The sequence below is a fragment of the Heterodontus francisci genome, chromosome 29, assembly GCF_036365525.1.
Source record: "Heterodontus francisci isolate sHetFra1 chromosome 29, sHetFra1.hap1, whole genome shotgun sequence".
NCBI lineage: Eukaryota > Metazoa > Chordata > Chondrichthyes > Heterodontiformes > Heterodontidae > Heterodontus > Heterodontus francisci.
In genome coordinates this window covers 21,793,687-21,811,272 of record NC_090399.1, presented here as the reverse complement: position 1 = coordinate 21,811,272, position 17,586 = coordinate 21,793,687, and the positions used below count along the sequence as shown (strand labels likewise).

Genomic DNA, 17,586 nt, shown 5'->3' with positions numbered 1-17,586 from the left:
ATGGAGAATGGAAGTGAAATGGGAGTTCTGCAGTTTCATGCAGGGGCTTCAAAACCTTCCTTAATGAACAAGTACATTGGGCGCCTTGACTTCGACCCAGCTAATGGATCATTTGTCCTTCATCATTTAACTTCTGAAGACACGGGTCTTTATATACTTTCCATCAATCTACAAGATAACCCTGTTCGAACTGTTCAGCTACGGATAATGGGTATGTTTGCCTCACTGGTTTAAGTCGCAATGATTTGTATTATGGTAAAATACATGACCCCCATCCTGCTGGGTTTTAGTGGTTGGAAAACCATGGGTAGCAGCTGTGGAATTTCCCAAATGGCCGTCCCAGCCTGTACCTGGAAAACTGAAGAGGAAAATCTGGCAGCAGAGTGTCTAGTTCCAAACTAAACTAACTCCAAACAAAGTGGAGAGAGACTTCCTCCTTTACTCCAGTGTCAGGTTCGACTCTGATTCCAGACTTGAACTGTATAACTTCAGTATCCAGGCAAAGCAAGTCCACTTCACCCTTGTAGCTATGTTGCACTGTAAATGCACTTTAAAGACACTGAATTTAATAGGTGTTGTCTATGAGATCACTTGGGTATTGTGTTTTCAAAAGACAAATTAAAGAGAAAGTGTGATAGCACTGACGATACATTAATGAGAGGCTGATATCACTGACAATCCATTAATGTGACAGTGTGATAGCACTGTCAATACACTAATGTGACAGTCTGATATCACTGACGATACATTTAATGTGACAGTGTGATAGCACTGTCGATACACTAATGTGACAGTCTGATATCACTGACAATACACTAATGTGACAGTGTGATAGCACTGTCGATACACTAATGTGACAGTCTGATATCACTGACAATACATTAATGTGACAGTGTGATAGCACTGTCGATACACTAATGTGACAGTCTGATATCACTGACAATCCATTAATGTGACAGTGTGATAGCACTGTCGATACACTAATGTGACAGTCTGATATCACTGACGATACATTTAATGTGACAGTGTGATAGCACTGTCGATACACTAATGTGACAGTCTGATATCACTGACAATACATTAATGTGACAGTGTGATAGCACTGTCGATACACTAATGTGACAGTCTGATATCACTGACAATACATTAATGTGACAGTGTGATAGCACTGTCGATACACTAATGTGACAGTCTGATATCACTGACAATACATTAATGTGACAGGCTGATATCACTGACGATACATTTAATGTGACAGTGTGATAGCACTGTCGATACACTAATGTGACAGTCTGATATCACTGACAATACATTAATGTGACAGGCTGATATCACTGACAATCCATTAATGTGACAGTGTGATAGCACTGTCACATACACTAATGTGACAGTCTGATATCACTGACAATACATTAATGTGACAGGCTGATATCGCTGACAATACATTCATGTGACAGGCTGATATCACTGACGATACATTAATGTGACAGTGTGATAGCACTGTCGATACACTAATGTGACAGGCTGATATCACTGACGATACATTAATGTGACAGGCTGATATCACTGACGATACATTAATGTGACAGTGTGATAGCACTGTCGATACACTAATGTGACAGGCTGATATCACTGACGATACATTAATGTGACAGGCTGATATCACTGACGATACATTAATGTGACAGTGTGATAGCACTGTCGATACACTAATGTGACAGGCTGATATCGTTGACAATACATTAATGTGACAGGCTGATATCACTGACGATACATTTAATGTGACAGTGTGATAGCACTGTCGATACACTAATGTGACAGGCTGATATCACTGATGATACATTAATGCAACAGGATGATAACAGTGCTGTGGGAATATAGGAACACAAGTACACCTTTTGTTCTTACGAGCCTTTCTGTCATTCAGTGAGATCGGGCTGATCTATGACCTAACTCTATAAACCTGTTTTACCCCATAACCTTTAATACCTTTGCTTAGAAAATAACAATCTTAGATTTAAAATGAACAACTAACGTAGCATCAACCACCATTTGTGTAAGCGAGTTTCAAATTCCTACCATCCTTTGCGTGTAGAAGTGTTCCGAACTTCACTCTTGAAAGATCTGGCTATAATCCTTTGATTATGTCCTGAAGTCCTAGACTCCCCAACCAATGGAAATAATTTCTCCCTAACAATCATATTAATACGTCAGTCTGATATCACTGACAATACATTGATTTTGTACTGACCTATTTATCTGTTATTTTAATGAACAGCTTAACACATTGAAATAGAAAGCTTGTTAAATTAATAGGTGAAAGAATTTCATACAAACAGATAAATCCAAAGACCTGAACACCTCATGTAATAACATTGCAGCACATTAATGAAGGAGTGCTGTCTGGTCAAAGGTGTCACTTTTCTTGGATGACTCTTTAAAGTAAGGCCTCGGTTGCCCACTCCAGTGGTTCAAGAGGAGACTGAAGATCCCTTTACACTTTTCAAAGAGCAGAAAACTCTCCTTTTATCCTGTTCCACATCCAACTCCCTTAAAACCACATTAACTGTCCATTCATTACATTCCTATTAGTGATGAAACTGTGGACAATTTCACTGCCATGTTCATCACGTGACAACTACATTTTCAAAATGGCTGTGAAACACTTTGTGATGTGCTGAGGATGTGTAAGGTGCTCCATAAATGCAGATCTTTTCTTTTGCACACATTTGCTACTACATTTGCCCAGTGAGATTTCATGGCAAGTGAAGATTTTCATATCACCGATCTTTAATCAATATTTTTCCCCTTCAGATGAGCTGTCAAAACCTTCGATATTAAGCAACTCCAGCTCCCTCTATTCCACTGTCCAGCTGACCTGTGATGTTTTTGGAAACCCTCATGAGTATCAGTGGCAGAAAGATGGAGGCGAAATCTCCCAGCATCACCAGCTAATAAATGGCAACAGAAGCCTCATTATCCCAAGTGCTACGAAAGGCGACTGTGGGACGTATACCTGCATCGCAACAAATCCCATCGGCTCTACACAGGCAGATTACACATTAATTATTTATGGTAAGCTTATTTATGGATGACAATTTAAAGGTAAAGTTTGCGATATCTTTCTGTTATTGGTGGACTTACTAAAGCAGCCTGGGCAAATCAGCACTGCAGCCGAGATGGCTAAGTTCAGAATTAATACAAACATTAAAATAAATTATAAAGAGATTTGATAGAGTGGAGAAGTGAAGACAATTTCCTCTGGCTGGGGAGTCAGTGAGAAGGGATCGTCAATTTTAAATAATCACCAAGTTGTTGAGACTAGGTGAGATAATAATCTCGAGGTTCCCTCTCAGCCTTTGCCTAGTTTAACTGTAACAGGTTTAATTTTAAAAACTCCGTGTTTTTAACTTCCCCTCAGTGAATACTTGTTCACTACTTTTCAATTGTAAGGCAAAGAAATCAATCAGACAGGCTTTCTTAGATTTAAACAAGAAAGGTGGAAGTTTATTAATCTTAAACTCTAATTCAGTTAACGACTACAAATATGCGACACGACCACACTAGTATGTATACGTGATTATCACACACAGATAGAAATAGAAAGAATAAAGGGGAAAAGTTTGAGGCAATAGCTGGATTTCTATTTACGGTCCTGTGAGGTCGATATAGAGTGTTTGGTTGCTGGTAAGTCTTGCTATTTCATTGGGGCCCGTGCACACTTTAAAGCCTGTTTCAATGTAGGAGCCTTTTCTCTCTTGAGGTTTAAATGACTTCAGTGGATCTGGAAGTTAGTGGGAGAGAGAGAGCCAAACAGGAGAGAGGTTGTTGTTCCGAGTTCAGTTGCAATCTGCAGTCTCTGTCTTCAAATTGTCCTGTGAGCACAACTCAAAACTCCAAGTTGGCCAGCAGGGTAGTCATGTGACTAACCCCTTATTTGGGAACAACCACTCCTGCAGTTTGTGCATTTCAAAGCTCTCATTGGGGTGGGACGGGGGGAGTTGGGGGGGGGTGTGTAGTGCTGTCTCTGACACCGACAAGATGTGGATGACCATTGCCCAGACCAATCTCTGTTAATTGAATCAGTGAGCAGTTCCCATTGTCTCTCCAAGCACTGTCTCTTAGTCTGCAAATACTTTCCAGCCACTGCTGATCTCTTTAAAAAAGTCATCTCTTCACTCCAGCAACAGTTGAAAATAAATGTTCATGTGACGAAATTAATGCCTCATTCTTGGCAGGTGGGGAGTCTTCAAGACACAATGAAGATTTAGGTTAGGAGAAATTGCTTTACTCAGAGTTGATGAAATGCTTTGTCACAAGGTGTAGTTGAGGCAGAGATCACTGTATCTTCTCAGGGAGAGACAATTGATTTTATAAAGTAATAATGTCTAAATCATTAGGCAGTGCAGTCCATTGAACGTTGTCATGTTCAGAGATGCTCTCACCTACTGATCCTTATTTCCTATTTCAAGTGGCCCCTTCTCTCCTGAGAATACTGACTCATGATGAGGTACAGTTCCCTGGGCCTTCAGTTACCTGATCCATGTGGCTTCTAAATAAAGGAGCCTCAACAGTGAGTGTTAGTAGTATATTTGGAGATGGATGGCATTGTAATTACTGCAACCTGACATCAATACACAGGCAGTGGAGCTCCCTCAATAATGATTGGGAATGGGAAACTTGTATTACAACCTCAGTGGAGAGACCGCTAACTTGAAAACAAGAGATATGAACTTCCCAGTGACCAATTAAAGAATCGCACAACAAGATTTCATATTTTAAAGACTTTTACTGTAACAACTAATTTAAAAACCAACATTAACTAAACAGTACTTAATAGGTAGCTAATATGTTAAATTACAGAGAAAGGTATTTCCCATTAACTTAGTAAAACACTCGAGAACCTCACACCACATTTGTACGTTACTCAGTATTCTCAGTGAAAAGGTATCCTTGCAGTTAAAAGTCCGAAACTTGTCCCAGCTGCAATGGGTTGGATCTCCCAGTCCTTCTCAAAGCCAATTCCCTCTTCGCTCACTTTTTCCAAGCACATTCGACTGGACTTCATTTAGTAAGGCAATCTCTGATGACCCTGTTGGTCTTTTCTCCTCCGCAAACCTCAAACTTTTGAACCTAGTGCAAATCATAGCAGCATTTTGGTGTATCGGTGATCTGAGAGCAGCTGTTCTCCAGAAATGGCCCGCTGGCCTCTGTGTCTCTATTAATCTATTTATCTATCTATCTATCTATCTATCTATCTATCTATCTATCTATCTATCTATCTACCTACCTATCTATCTGTCTCTCCCTCTGTCTGCCAGTGTCTCTCTGTATGTCTCTGTCTGTGCGTGTCTCTCTCTGTCTGTCTCTCTCTGTCTGTCTGTGCACTTCTGTTGGTCTTTGTTTCTTCCTCTGAGCCTCCAGACACAGGAAAGCCTTTCGAATTTATCCAGGTAAAAAGTTAAGAATGGTTTGCCTTTCTGAGACCATAAATCTGACCCTAGGAAAATCACCTGGGTCTTCCTTTGTTTCAGGTGTTAAAAATTGCAACTCAAATCTGTATTTTAGAGCCCCTGGCACCCTATTTACAATCTGAGAGTCTGGAAGAGCGAAATCCATTGTCTTTTTGGTGTTACCAACTTGCATCTTGCTTTCAAAAGGGTCTCTAATCTGGGTTCCTCGTTCGCCTGGCAACCAAAACCCTTGGCTTGTCTCTGGGCAGATTTTGTATGAGATCGCATATTTCCTCCAAATCTCTATTCTTTTTTATTCATTCATAGGATGTGGGCGTCGCTGGCTAGGCCATCATTTATTGCCCATCCCTAATTGCCCTTGAGAAGGTGGTGGTGAGCTGCCTTCTTGAACCTCTGCAGTCCATCTGGTGTAGGTATACCCACAGTGCTGTTAGGAAAGGAGTTCCAGGATTTTGACCCAGCGACAGCGAAGGAACGGCGATATAGTTCCAAGTCAGGATGGTGTGTGACTTGAAGGGGAACTTGCAGGTGGTGGTGTTCCCCTGCATCTGCTGTCCTTGTCCTTCTAATTGGCAGAGTTCACGGGTTTAGAAGGTGCTGTCGAAGGAACCTCGGTGTGTTGTTGCAGTGCATCTTGTATCTGGTACACACTGCTGCCACTGTGCATTGGTGGTGGAGGGAGTGAATGTTTGTAAATGGGGTGCCAATCAAGTGGGCTGCTTTGTCCTGGATGGTGTTGAGCTTCTTGAGTGTAGTTGGAGCTGCACCCATCCAGGCAAATGGAGAGTATTCCATCACACTCCTGACTTGTGCCTTGTAGATGGTGGACAAAATCAGGAGGTGAGTTACTTGCCACAGGATTCCTAGCCTCTGACCAACTCTTGTAGCCACAGTATTTATATGGTTACTCCAGTTCAGTTTCTGGTCAATGGTAACCCCCAGGATGTTGATGTTGGGGGAAGTCAGCGATGGTAATGTCATTGAATGTCAAGAGGAACTGGTTAGATTTTTTTCTTGTTGGAGATGGTCATTGCCTGGCACTTGTGTGGCATGAATGTTATTTGCCACTTCTCAGCCCAAGCCTGGATATTATCCTGTTCTTGCTGCATTTCTACACGGACTGCTTCAATATCTGAGGAGTCACGAATGGTGCTCAACATTTTGCAATCATCAGCGAACATCCCCACTTCTGATCTTTGATTGAAGGAAAGTCATACTGCTTTAAAGCTCACAGTTTTTAAAACATAGCCATACTACAAATTTCAGCGTTCATAACACCTGACTGACCTTTCTCTCCATTACCTCGAAGCAATGAGGCCAAGGATCACACCTTGAACCCTGCTGTGGCTGAGACTGGTTAACTGGAGAACAGACATTGGAACTCTGGTCAAATAGCCTACCAGTATCTACCACCCAGGGTCACGCATGATGAACAGCAACTCGGGCAGTACCCTGTCTCCTCAGAACTGATCCCAACAAGGACTCAATCTCTACAGGGGAGAGAATGGGCAGGAAGAATAGATATCAGTACTTGGAAGAGTGATGGTGGCAGGATGGGTGTGAATGCTTAATGATGTTCTCGACCCAGAGTAATTCTCTCCACGATGGAACATGAGCTAAATTAAAACATTAAAGAAATGTCAGGGGAGATTTACCATTTTGGTGCATCCTGGGAGCACATATCGGATTAAAATTAATGGTGAAATTGCTGTTGGGATGTATCGTGAATCAGGCGATAATGATTTAGCCTCCTGTTTTACAACCTGCTCGATGGTAATTCCCATCCACTTAAATGGAAAAGAATTTGGGGTGTCGTGTAAAACATATGGACAATTAGCCCTGGCCCATTTTGTGCTCCTGCCTGAGACCGATTTTCCCTCCCGACACCCCTGTAATGACAAGGCTAGGCTTGTGCAATTTCCCGACGGTCTCTCCTTTTATTTAAAGGTGCAGAGTCGGGCGGGCTCTGTTAAAGACGTGTGTTCCTCTACCCTCCCCTGCCTGATTTTCCTGTATGTGCTGCACAAACAATTAAATAGTCCCAGGTAGCGGTGCAGGGGGATCTACTCCCATGCTCAGGTTCAGCTTGAACAAAGAACCACATTTGCTCAGTCACCTAATAGACACTTTTTCCTTTGGACAATAATGTCTGATGTCACCTTTAAAACCACGAGAGGCAGATTTTACTAGTTTTCACCTTTTCCATTCCACCTTTATAGTATCACCCCCTTGTAAGTAGACAGGGCTAATTTTAATCAGGGTGTGCTCCAGTCTTGCCCTTTGAAAACCCAGTCTGGGAAATGAGCCTTTCTCTCCACAGTTTTCCATCATTGACAGATCCATCCTTAGACTGGCTGCACCCCCACCATCCCCCCTCCCCCCCCCCCCCCCCACAGGAGTCCTTATTTATGAATATGTTTCTGTTAATGTGTTTTAATTGGTGTGTACTTTGGAAACGCTACAAGGATGTCCTTAACGCCTCCCTGAAAAAATGTGACTTCTCCACTGATTCCTGGGAATCTCTTTCCCAACACCACCCAAAATGGAGAAGATGTTCCTGCGTAGGTGCCAGCCAGTTCGAACAACATCGACATGCCCAGGCAGTGACCAAGTACAACCGGTGGAAGGAGCATTTGGAAATTTGAGCATCCGGGAATTTGAGCATCCCATTCACTCACCTCACCAAACACCACCTGCTCCACCTGTGGTAGCATTCTCCTCTCTGAGTCAGAAGGTTGTGCGTCCAAGTCACACTCCAGTGACTTCAGCCCATAATCCAGACAGGAAGTCCAATGCAGTACTGAGGGAATGCTGCACTGTTGGAGATGCCATCTTTCTGATGAGATATTAAACTGTGGCCCCACCTGTCCTCTCGAGGTGGGTGTGACACTATTTCAAAGAAAAACAGAGGAATTCTCCCCTGTATCCTTGCCATTACCTATCACTGAACCCACATCACGAAAGACAGATTATCTGTTTATTGTCACATTGCTGGTTGTGTGGCCTGGTGATGTGAACATTGGCTGCTGTATTTCCTACATTACAGCAGTGACTACACTTCAGAAATACTTCATTGACTGTAAAGCACTTTGAGATATCCTGTGGTTGTGAAAGGCGCAATATAAGTTCTTTGTTGTTTTCTTCAGATAAATTCACTGAGTCCTTCTCATGCTCACGTGAATTGATTTAATTTTTTAATTTGTGCAGTTGACAGAGTATTTCTTAAATGCTGAGAGGATAGGAAGTGTTCAACTTCAAAGGGACTTGGGTGTCTTGTTCATAAATCATTGAAAGCTAATGTGCAGGTACAGCAAGAAATTAGGAAGGCAAATGGTACGTTGGCCTTCATTACAAGAGGATTCAAGTATAGGAATAAAGAAATCTTTCTGTAATTATATAGAGCCTTGGTGAGACCACACCTGGAGTATTGTGTGCAGTTTTAATCTTCTTATCTAAGGAATGATATACTTGCCATGGAGGGAGTGCAACAAAGGTTCAGCAGACTAATTCCTGGGATGGAGAGATTGTCCAATGAGGAAAAATAAAATAGACTGGGACTTTATTCTCTGGAGTTTAGAAGAATGAGAGGTGATCTCATTCAAACATACAACATTTTTACAGGATTCGACAGGGTAGATGCAGGAAGGATGTTTCCTCTGGCTGGGGAGTCTAGAACCAGGGGACACAGTCTCAGAATAAGGGGCAGGCCACTTCGGACTGAGATGAGGAGCAATTTCTTCACTCAGAGGGTGGTGAATCTTTGGAATTCTCTGTCTCGGAGGGGTGTGGAGGCTCAGTCATTGAGTCTGGTCAAGACTGAGATTGATAGATTTCTACATAATAAAAACATCAAGGATTACGAGGATAGTGCAGGAAAATGTTGTGGAAATAGAAGATCATCCATGATCTCATTAAATGGAAGGCAGGCTCGAAGGGCTGAATGGCCTACTCCTGCTCTTATTTCTTATATTCTTATATGTGGATAGATTTGAAGCCTCATGCAGGGGTGGCAGATTCCCTTCCCTGATGGACGATAGTGAAACAATTGGGTTGTTGTGACAATTGACAGTTTACATATCATTTTCTCTGGTGCCCTGTTAAATATTCTGTTAATTGAACATTTTTTTAATTTGCAGGCCTTCCATCGAAGCAGATTGTAATTGTTGTTGCATCGATCGCAGGGCTGATGCTTTCTTCAGTATCTCTTATTGGATTATTGCTTCTGTGCTGCTTGAAGAGAGAATCGAGCCAAGGTATCTGTCAATATGTCAAATTTACACTTAAGTATAAAGTTTTAGGCACCTCTTTGAGTGAATCTTGACTAATTTTGAGTTTTTAACATAAGCATGTGTTTTCTGTAGAGATATGGGAAGAAAAGGGGCCTAACCAGCATCACCTTTGTGCTGTAGGGTACGGTATAGTTTTACTCACTCACTTAAATCAATCAAATCTATCCAGTGGCAATTGGGAAAGAAACCATTGCCATTGGGGTATTTGAGAGAAATGGTCGTCACCAATTCAGTTCTATATATGTAGATTAATGGAGGTTAACCATCAGTATCTGCCCCTTCACACATCGTGGCTGATCTTGGGCTTCAATTCCACTTTCCTGCCCGCTCCCCATATCCCTTGATTACAAGGTGGCTTTTTTTTTTCTGGCCAGTGCAGACACGATTGGTCAAGTGGCTTCTTTCTGTGTCATAAACTGAGCTGGTACGAGTCTGGAGTCACCCCTAAGGCTATCCAAATGCATCGTGTGGTAGAAACACCCTTGAGAGTGGGCAGTCTCAATTCACTGTGCGACACTGCAAGCAGTATAACTCCCGTGTAATGCCAAGTCAGTTTACGAAGAGACTGGACATTGGAGACAGGTCTGCCTTGACCTTGATGGTGCTGATGGTGGCAGGAGTCCACGGTGGGCCCCAGTTTGGGAGGTGTTTCCCTTGGACCTGTTGTTAAGGGCTCTCATGCAGCTGGTGTGAGGTTTCCCTTGGATCAGGTGGTAAGAGGTTCCTTGAACCTGGTTCATTGGTTAGCGTCGAATCTATAATAAAAACAGAAAATACTACAACAGCATCTGTGGAGAGCAACCCATTTCTGGATCCTGACCCTGCACAGGTCTGTGTTCTGGCGTGATCTTCCAGCAAGCGGCCTCCTAGTTGGCCACATCCGCTCTCCGATTTAAGACCGGGTTCCTGATGCTTTGAGCCCAACCAGAGGGCCCGCAGCTGTGTCCGGTCCCACCAGGATATCTGGGCACTGCTGAGGCAGTTAGGAGACTGCAGGGATGCCTCAGGATGGAGGTGCCCTCTGAAGCGTGGATGAAAATCTGAAAATCAAGAGGCCCAAGGCCTGTAGGGACATCAGAGTGGAGGGGAACTCCCTCCGGAGGATTGGTGTTGGCCATGGGTGCGACCTTTCATCCTGGCGGCCCTGTCATTGGGGCATGAAGATTCCACCTCCAATGTCCCCCCCTGCCCACTCTCAGGAGACTACCTTCACAGAGCTACCAGGCTTTGCACTCAGTGAGGGTCCACTCCGAGGCCAGAAAGATCCTGACCACTCCCCCCACCCCCCACCTCCACTCCATCACCACCCCCCCTTCACATGGACTGATTGGCTACCAGCCGCTGCTGGGCGGGTCGCCGGCGCCTCATTGACCCCACCTCCGGCAAGATTGGCCGGAAGCGGGAACACCTCGAGGCGCTGACCCAACACCCTGATCTCTGATTTGCACGCCAGGTCTCGCCTTCAAACCTGCCTCCGCAGAGCTGGGCAGGCAAAACATTTCATGATGTAAAGCCAGAGAGAGTGGTAATGGGACAAATAAACAAAATACGTGTCTGGTAGAGCTGTGAGTGGCCGAATCATGAACAGCTGCCCTCCAAAAGCACAGAAAAGAAAAACATGAGAGAAAAAACAAAACCATCAAAGAAAAAGCAAACAAAATGGGGGCAGAGGTTATGATCTGAAATTGTTGAACTCACTGAGTCCAGAAGGCTGTAAATTGCCCAATCAAAAGATGAGCTGCTGTTCCTTGAGCTTACATCATCTTCTTTGGAACATTGCAGGAGGCCAAGGGCAGAAAGGTCAGCTTGAGAGCATGGTGGGGAATTAAAATGATATGTGACCGGAAACTCAGGGTCACGCTTGCGGACTAAACAAAGGTGTTCCACAAAGTCATAGCGTCATAGGTAATTGCAACATCCCTCCTGGCCTGTTGTTGACGGAGTGGTGATTCTAGCGGTCCTGTGAGATGCTGGTGTGTATTAATTGTAATAGCTGCCCCTTTTGAAGATTAGGCGGAGGGAAGAAGGGGCATTTAAGCGACTCTTGGTTAGGTACATGGATTATAGTAGAATGAAGGGTAGGTAGTTAGTTTGATCTTAGAGTAGGTTAAAGGTTCGGCACAACATCGTGGGCCGAAGGGCCTGTACTGTGCTGTACTGTTCTATACAGCACAGAAACAGACCCTTCGGCCCATCATGTCTGTGCCAGCCATCAAGCACCTAACTATTCTAATCCCATTTTCCAGCACTTGGCCCTTAACCTTGTTGCTATGGCGTTTCAAGTGCTCATCTAAATACTTCTTAAATGTTGTATGGGTTCCTGCCTCTACCACCTCTTCAGGCAGTGTGTTCCAGATTCCAACCACCCTCTGGGTGAATTTTTTTTCCCTCAATTCCCCTCTAAACCTCCTGCCCCTTGCCTTAAATCTATGCCCCCTTGTTATTGACCCCTCCACTAAGGGAAAAAGTTTCTTCCTCTCTAACCTATCTATGCCCCTCATAATTTTGTATACCTCAATCATATCTCCCCTCAGCCTTCTTTCTTCTAAGGAAAACAACCCTAGCCTATCCAGTCTCTCTTCATAGCTGAAATGCTCCAGCCCAGGCAACATCCTGGTGAATCTCCTCTGCACCCTCTCCAATGCAATCACATCCTTCCTATAGTGTGGTGACCAGAACTGTACACAGTACTCCAGCTGTGGCCTAACTAACATTTTATACAGCTCCATCGTAACCTCCCTGCTCTTATATTCTGTGCCTCCGCTCATAAAGGCAAGTATCCCATATGCCTTCCTAACCACCTTATCTACCTGTGCTGCTGCCTTCAATGATCTATGGACAAGTACACCAAGGTCCCTCTGTACTTCCTAGGGTCCTACCATCCATTATATATTACCTTGCCTAGTCAGTCCTCCCAAAATGCATCTCCCCACACTTCTCAGGATTAAATTCCATTTGCCACTGCTCACCCATTTTACCAGCCCATCTATATCATCCTGTAATCTAAGGCTTTCCTCATCACTATTTACGACACCACCAATTTTCATGTCATCTGCGAACTTACTAATCATACCTCCGATATTCACATCTAAATCATTAATGTACACTACAAACAGCAAGGGTCCCAGCACCGATCCCTGTGGTACACCACTGGTCACAGACTTCCACTCATAAAAACAACCCTCGACCATCACCTTAGTGCCTCCTGCCACTAAGCTAATTTTGGATCCAATTTGCCAAATTGCCCTGGATCCCATGGGCGCTTACCTTCTTACCAATTTTCCATGTGGGACCTTATCAAAAGCCTTATTGAAGTCCATGTAGCCAACATCAACTGCTTTACCCTCATCTATACATCTAGTCACCGCCTCGAAAAATTCAATCAAGTTAGTTAGGCACGATCTCCCCCTTTCAAAACCATACTGACGATCCCTGATTAATCCCTGCTTCTCCAAGTGGAGATTAATCCTGTCCCTCAGAATTTTTCCAATAATTTCCTAAGCACTGATGTTAGCCTCACTGGCCTGTAATCACCTGCTTTATTCCTGCTACCCTTCTTGAATAATGGTACCACATTCACTGTCCTCCAGTCCTCTGTTACCTCTCCTGTGGCCAGAGAGGATTTGAAAATTTGTGTCAGAGCCCCTGCTATCTCCTCTCTTGCCTCACATAACAGCCTGGGATACATCTGGGGATTTATCCACTTTTAAGCCCACCTAAACAGCTAATACCTCCTCCCTTTCAATGCTAATATGTTCAAGTATATCACAATCCCCCTCCCTAATCTCTACATCAACATCATCCTCCTCCATAGCGAACACAGATGAAAAGTAATCATTTAAAACCTCACCTCTGCCCTCCAGCTCCACACACAGATTGCCACTTTGGTCCCTAATGGGCCCTACTCTTTCCCTGGTTATCCTCTTTCCCTTAATATACTTATAAAATGCCCAAGGATTTTCCTTTATCTTACCCGCCAGTGTTTTTTCATGTCCCCTCTTTGCTCTCCTAATTACTTTTTAAAGTAATTTTCTATACTCCTCTAGTTGCCTCCTCTGTTTTCAGCGCTCTGAATCTGTCATAAGCCTCCTTTTTTTTAATCTTGATCCAATCCTCTATATCCCTTGACATCCAGGGTTCCCTGGACTTGTTGGTCCTGCCCTTCCCCTTAACGGGTACATGTTGGTTCTGAACTCTTACTATTTCCTCTTTGAATGACTCCCACTTGTCTGATGTAGTCTTTCCTACAAGTGCTGCTCCCAGTCCACTTTGGCCAGATTCTGTTTTATCATACTGAAATCGGCCCTCCCCCAATTCAGTACCTTTATTTCCAGTCCATCTTTGTCCTTTTCCATAACTACCTTAAATCTTTCAGAGTTATGGTCACTTTCCCCGAAATGTTCCCCCATCTATCACTTGTCCGGCTTCATTCCCTAGGATTAGGCCCAATACTGCCCCTTTTCTTGTAGGACTTTCTACATACTGGCGTAAAAAGCTCTCCTATATGCATTTTAAGATTTCCACCCCCTTTAAGTTTTTTGCACTAAGACTATCCCAGTTGATATTGGGAAGTTGAAATCCCCTACTATTATTACCCTATTATTTTTACACCTCCCTGAACTCTTGGTGGCCTGTAGTATAATCCCAGACAAGTAATTGCCTGCTTTTTGTTTTTAGGTTCTACCCATATGGCCTCATTTGAGGAACCTTCTCAGATATCATCCCTCCTTACTGCAGTAGTTGATTCCTTGATCAACCTCCTCTTTTATCCCTTCCCCTGTCACGCCTGAAGATTCTATACCCTGGAATATTGAGCTGCCAGTCCTGTCCTTCCCTCAACCATGTCTCTGTGATAGCAATAATATCATAATCCCATGTGTTAATTAACACCCTGCATTCATCTGCCTTACTACTAAGACTCCTTGCATTAAAATAGATGCAATCCAGCCTTGCCTTTTTCATTTGTGCCTTTACAGGTCTATATTTGCTCTACCTTCTGGACTGGCTCTGTTTCTCTTCTATATTTGGCTGTGCATCTCTCCCTCCTGTACCTCCACTCTATATCCCATCCCCATAACAAATTAGTTTAACCTTCCCCAACAGCACTAGCAAACCTCCCAGCAAGGATGTTGGTCCAGTTCAGGTGCAATCTGTCCAACTTGTACACGTCCCACCGTTGCCAGAAGCAGACCCAGTGATCCAGGAAACTAAAGCCCTCCTTCCTGCACCATCTCCTCAGCCATGCATTCATTTGTCTATCCTCCTATTTCTATACTCACGAGCACATGGCACCGGGAGTAAACCAGAGATTACAACCTTTAAGTTCCTGCTTTTTAATCTGCTACCTAGCTCCCTAAATTCTTGTTGCCCAATCTGTGTTTGCTCTCTCCAGTGTAGAGGTCACTGACCTGAAGCATTAACTCAGTTTCTCTCTCCACAGATGCTGACAGACCTGCTGAGTATTTCCAGCATGTTCTGTTTTTATTGCAGATTTCCAACATTGCAGTATTTTGCTTTTATCTTAGCATTGGAATTCCTGGACATGCTCTACCCTTATCCAAAGTGTATGTTTTACTTAGTGAGCATTTGGACAGTCCAGCCTGCACCCTCAAGAGTAATTAAAAGCTTCCATCCAGGAGCACACCTACACCCGAAGCCTCCGGGAACAGAGTTCTGTCCCAGTCCTGGCTGCCAGAACAGACTTCGCTGCCAAACAGTATAACTTGGATACTGTAGCTGAACATCAGTTCTGTAGCCACTGGGCTCAGATTGTTCACAACAAGATACATTTTATGCCTCGATCATTCGAGTGACATAGCAGGGCTGACTTTATAGTGGACACTGCCAAAGGGGAGTTCCACCCATGGTCATGTACATGGGGAAGTGTTGTCAGGGTACCCGCCATTTCCTGATATGTAAGGCCTGAGGGAGAAGGGCCCTGTTGGTGGTGTACACTATAAAATCAGCTCTGATATGTAACTTGCTTCTACACGGTATATTGTTTTGAACTGTCCTTGGTGCCTCCACTTACTCCTGGTTTGAGTGAGCTCACAGACCTCCTTCACTCTACTGCTCTAACGTATGGTCTATTGATGAGTGTTTGGTCTGTCCCCATGACTGCGGTGCCCAGTATCGCTTGCAGCCTGTCCAACCCAGAGACCATCACTGTTACCCGTTACACTCTGTCCATTGCTGTATGTGTAATTCATTTTCTCATATGTAGATCTGTTGTAAAGTAGGTTACAGTGGATTTCAAACAGCGTCAATATTCTTGTTCATTTCTCTGTAGCGTCTCTGAGGCATGACAAACATTTGTTTCTGAGTCTGTTCAGCAGTAACACTCTGTCTCTTGTTGCCATCTTCATTGCCCTTGCTTCCTGGATTGCGATTAAAGGTACGTGTACATAAAATATTCTTTATTTGTATGAAAATTATCCATTAAGATGAGGTGAGCCAGAACTCTGCAGGGTAATTGGAACAGAATGAGCAGCTCAGTCAATAACAGTAAGCTGCTTTATAGAGACCACCAGCACCTGTGGTCCTGGGCTATACAACCCTCAGCCAGGTGCAGATAAATCTATGGTTTTGTTGGTCTGGTGGCCAGGAAGACCTTGGTCTTAGTGTCTGCCACTGCTCCACCCACGACCGATAAAAGCACGGCTTCAGCAGCAGAGCGATTCTTGTGGCTTTTAAATTCCCGTCAGGTAGTTTAGATCACAGTGTCAGCATGTACATGCCTAGTAACAGTGACATCATAATGTCAGCATGTACATGCCTAGTAATGGTGACATCACAATCTCAGCACATATAAGCCATGTAATGGTGACATCACAATGTCAGCACGTACATGCCTAGTAATGGTGACATCACAATGTCAGCATGTACACACCTAGTAATGGTGACATCATAATTTCAGCACATATACGCCATGTAATGGTGACATCACAATGTCAGCACATACATGCCTAGTAACAGTGACATCATAATGTTAGCACATATACGCCAAGTAATGGTGACATCACAATGTCAGCACATACATGCCTAGTAACGGTGACATCAGCACATACATGCCTAGTAACAGTGACATCATAACGTCAGCACATACACGCCAAGTAATGGTGATATCACAATGCAGCACGTACACGCCTAGTAATGGTGACATCAGCATGTACATGCCTAGTAACGGTGACATCATAATGTCAGCACGTATACGCCTAATAATGGTGACATCACAATGTCAGCACATACACACCTAGGTAGTGATGATATCACAACAACAGCATGTACCCACCTACTAATGACATCACAATGTCAGCATGTACACGTTGAGGCAGCTTATTGTTGCTGAGTTAGTTTCCTGGAATTCCCTATCCAATGCCACAATGAGAGCTCCATCAGAACAAGGACAGCAGTGGTTCATATAGAAGGCCCACCAGCACCTTCTCTGGGTAATTAGGAATGGGTAATAAATGCAGCCTCGCTAATGCAACTCAAGAACCAACATATAAAATATGTAAGCCAGTGTTGGGCAACAATATTAGTGCACCATATTAGTTTAATCTCACATTAAATACAGTGTAGATTAACAACCATTATGTTTGATCATTGGTGCAGGTGCTGGCCCTCTGTCTGTGGTTACTTTATGTCTTGTGGCCATCCTGCTGGCTTTTGCTGTGACTGTAACCATTGCTGTTTGGAACTCGGGCTGTCTGTGTATTAAGGGACTCTTCGGAAACACAGGTAAAAAGCAATTTCCTTATAACAAATTTCCATTCTTAAAAATGAAACTGCAATTTCTAAATCATTGCATCATCTGCACTTGA

The 17,586-nt window shown here is 43.6% G+C and overlaps 1 protein-coding gene across 1 annotated transcript; it reads left to right on the top strand.

The window, feature by feature from the left end:
* On the top strand, window positions 1-17,586 carry LOC137345715 (HEPACAM family member 2-like). The gene is made up of 5 exons (XM_068008979.1): window positions 1-211; window positions 2,815-3,075; window positions 9,611-9,727; window positions 16,053-16,157; window positions 17,378-17,586. The coding sequence occupies exons 1-5, from the start codon at window positions 1-3 to the stop codon at window positions 17,584-17,586; spliced, it is 903 nt and encodes a 300-aa protein (XP_067865080.1).

What these genes read in the sequence shown, in the direction of transcription:
- LOC137345715 (XM_068008979.1), top strand. Translation starts at nt 1, where the DNA reads ATGGAGAATGGAAGTGAAATGGGAGTTCTGCAGTTTCATGCAGGGGCT. An exon ending in GAAGAGAGAATCGAGCCAAG is followed by an intron (nt 9,728 to 16,052) that starts GTATCTGTCAAT and finishes ATTTCTCTGTAG; the next exon opens with CGTCTCTGAGGCATGACAAA. An exon ending in TTCCTGGATTGCGATTAAAG is followed by an intron (nt 16,158 to 17,377) that starts GTACGTGTACAT and finishes TCATTGGTGCAG; the next exon opens with GTGCTGGCCCTCTGTCTGTG.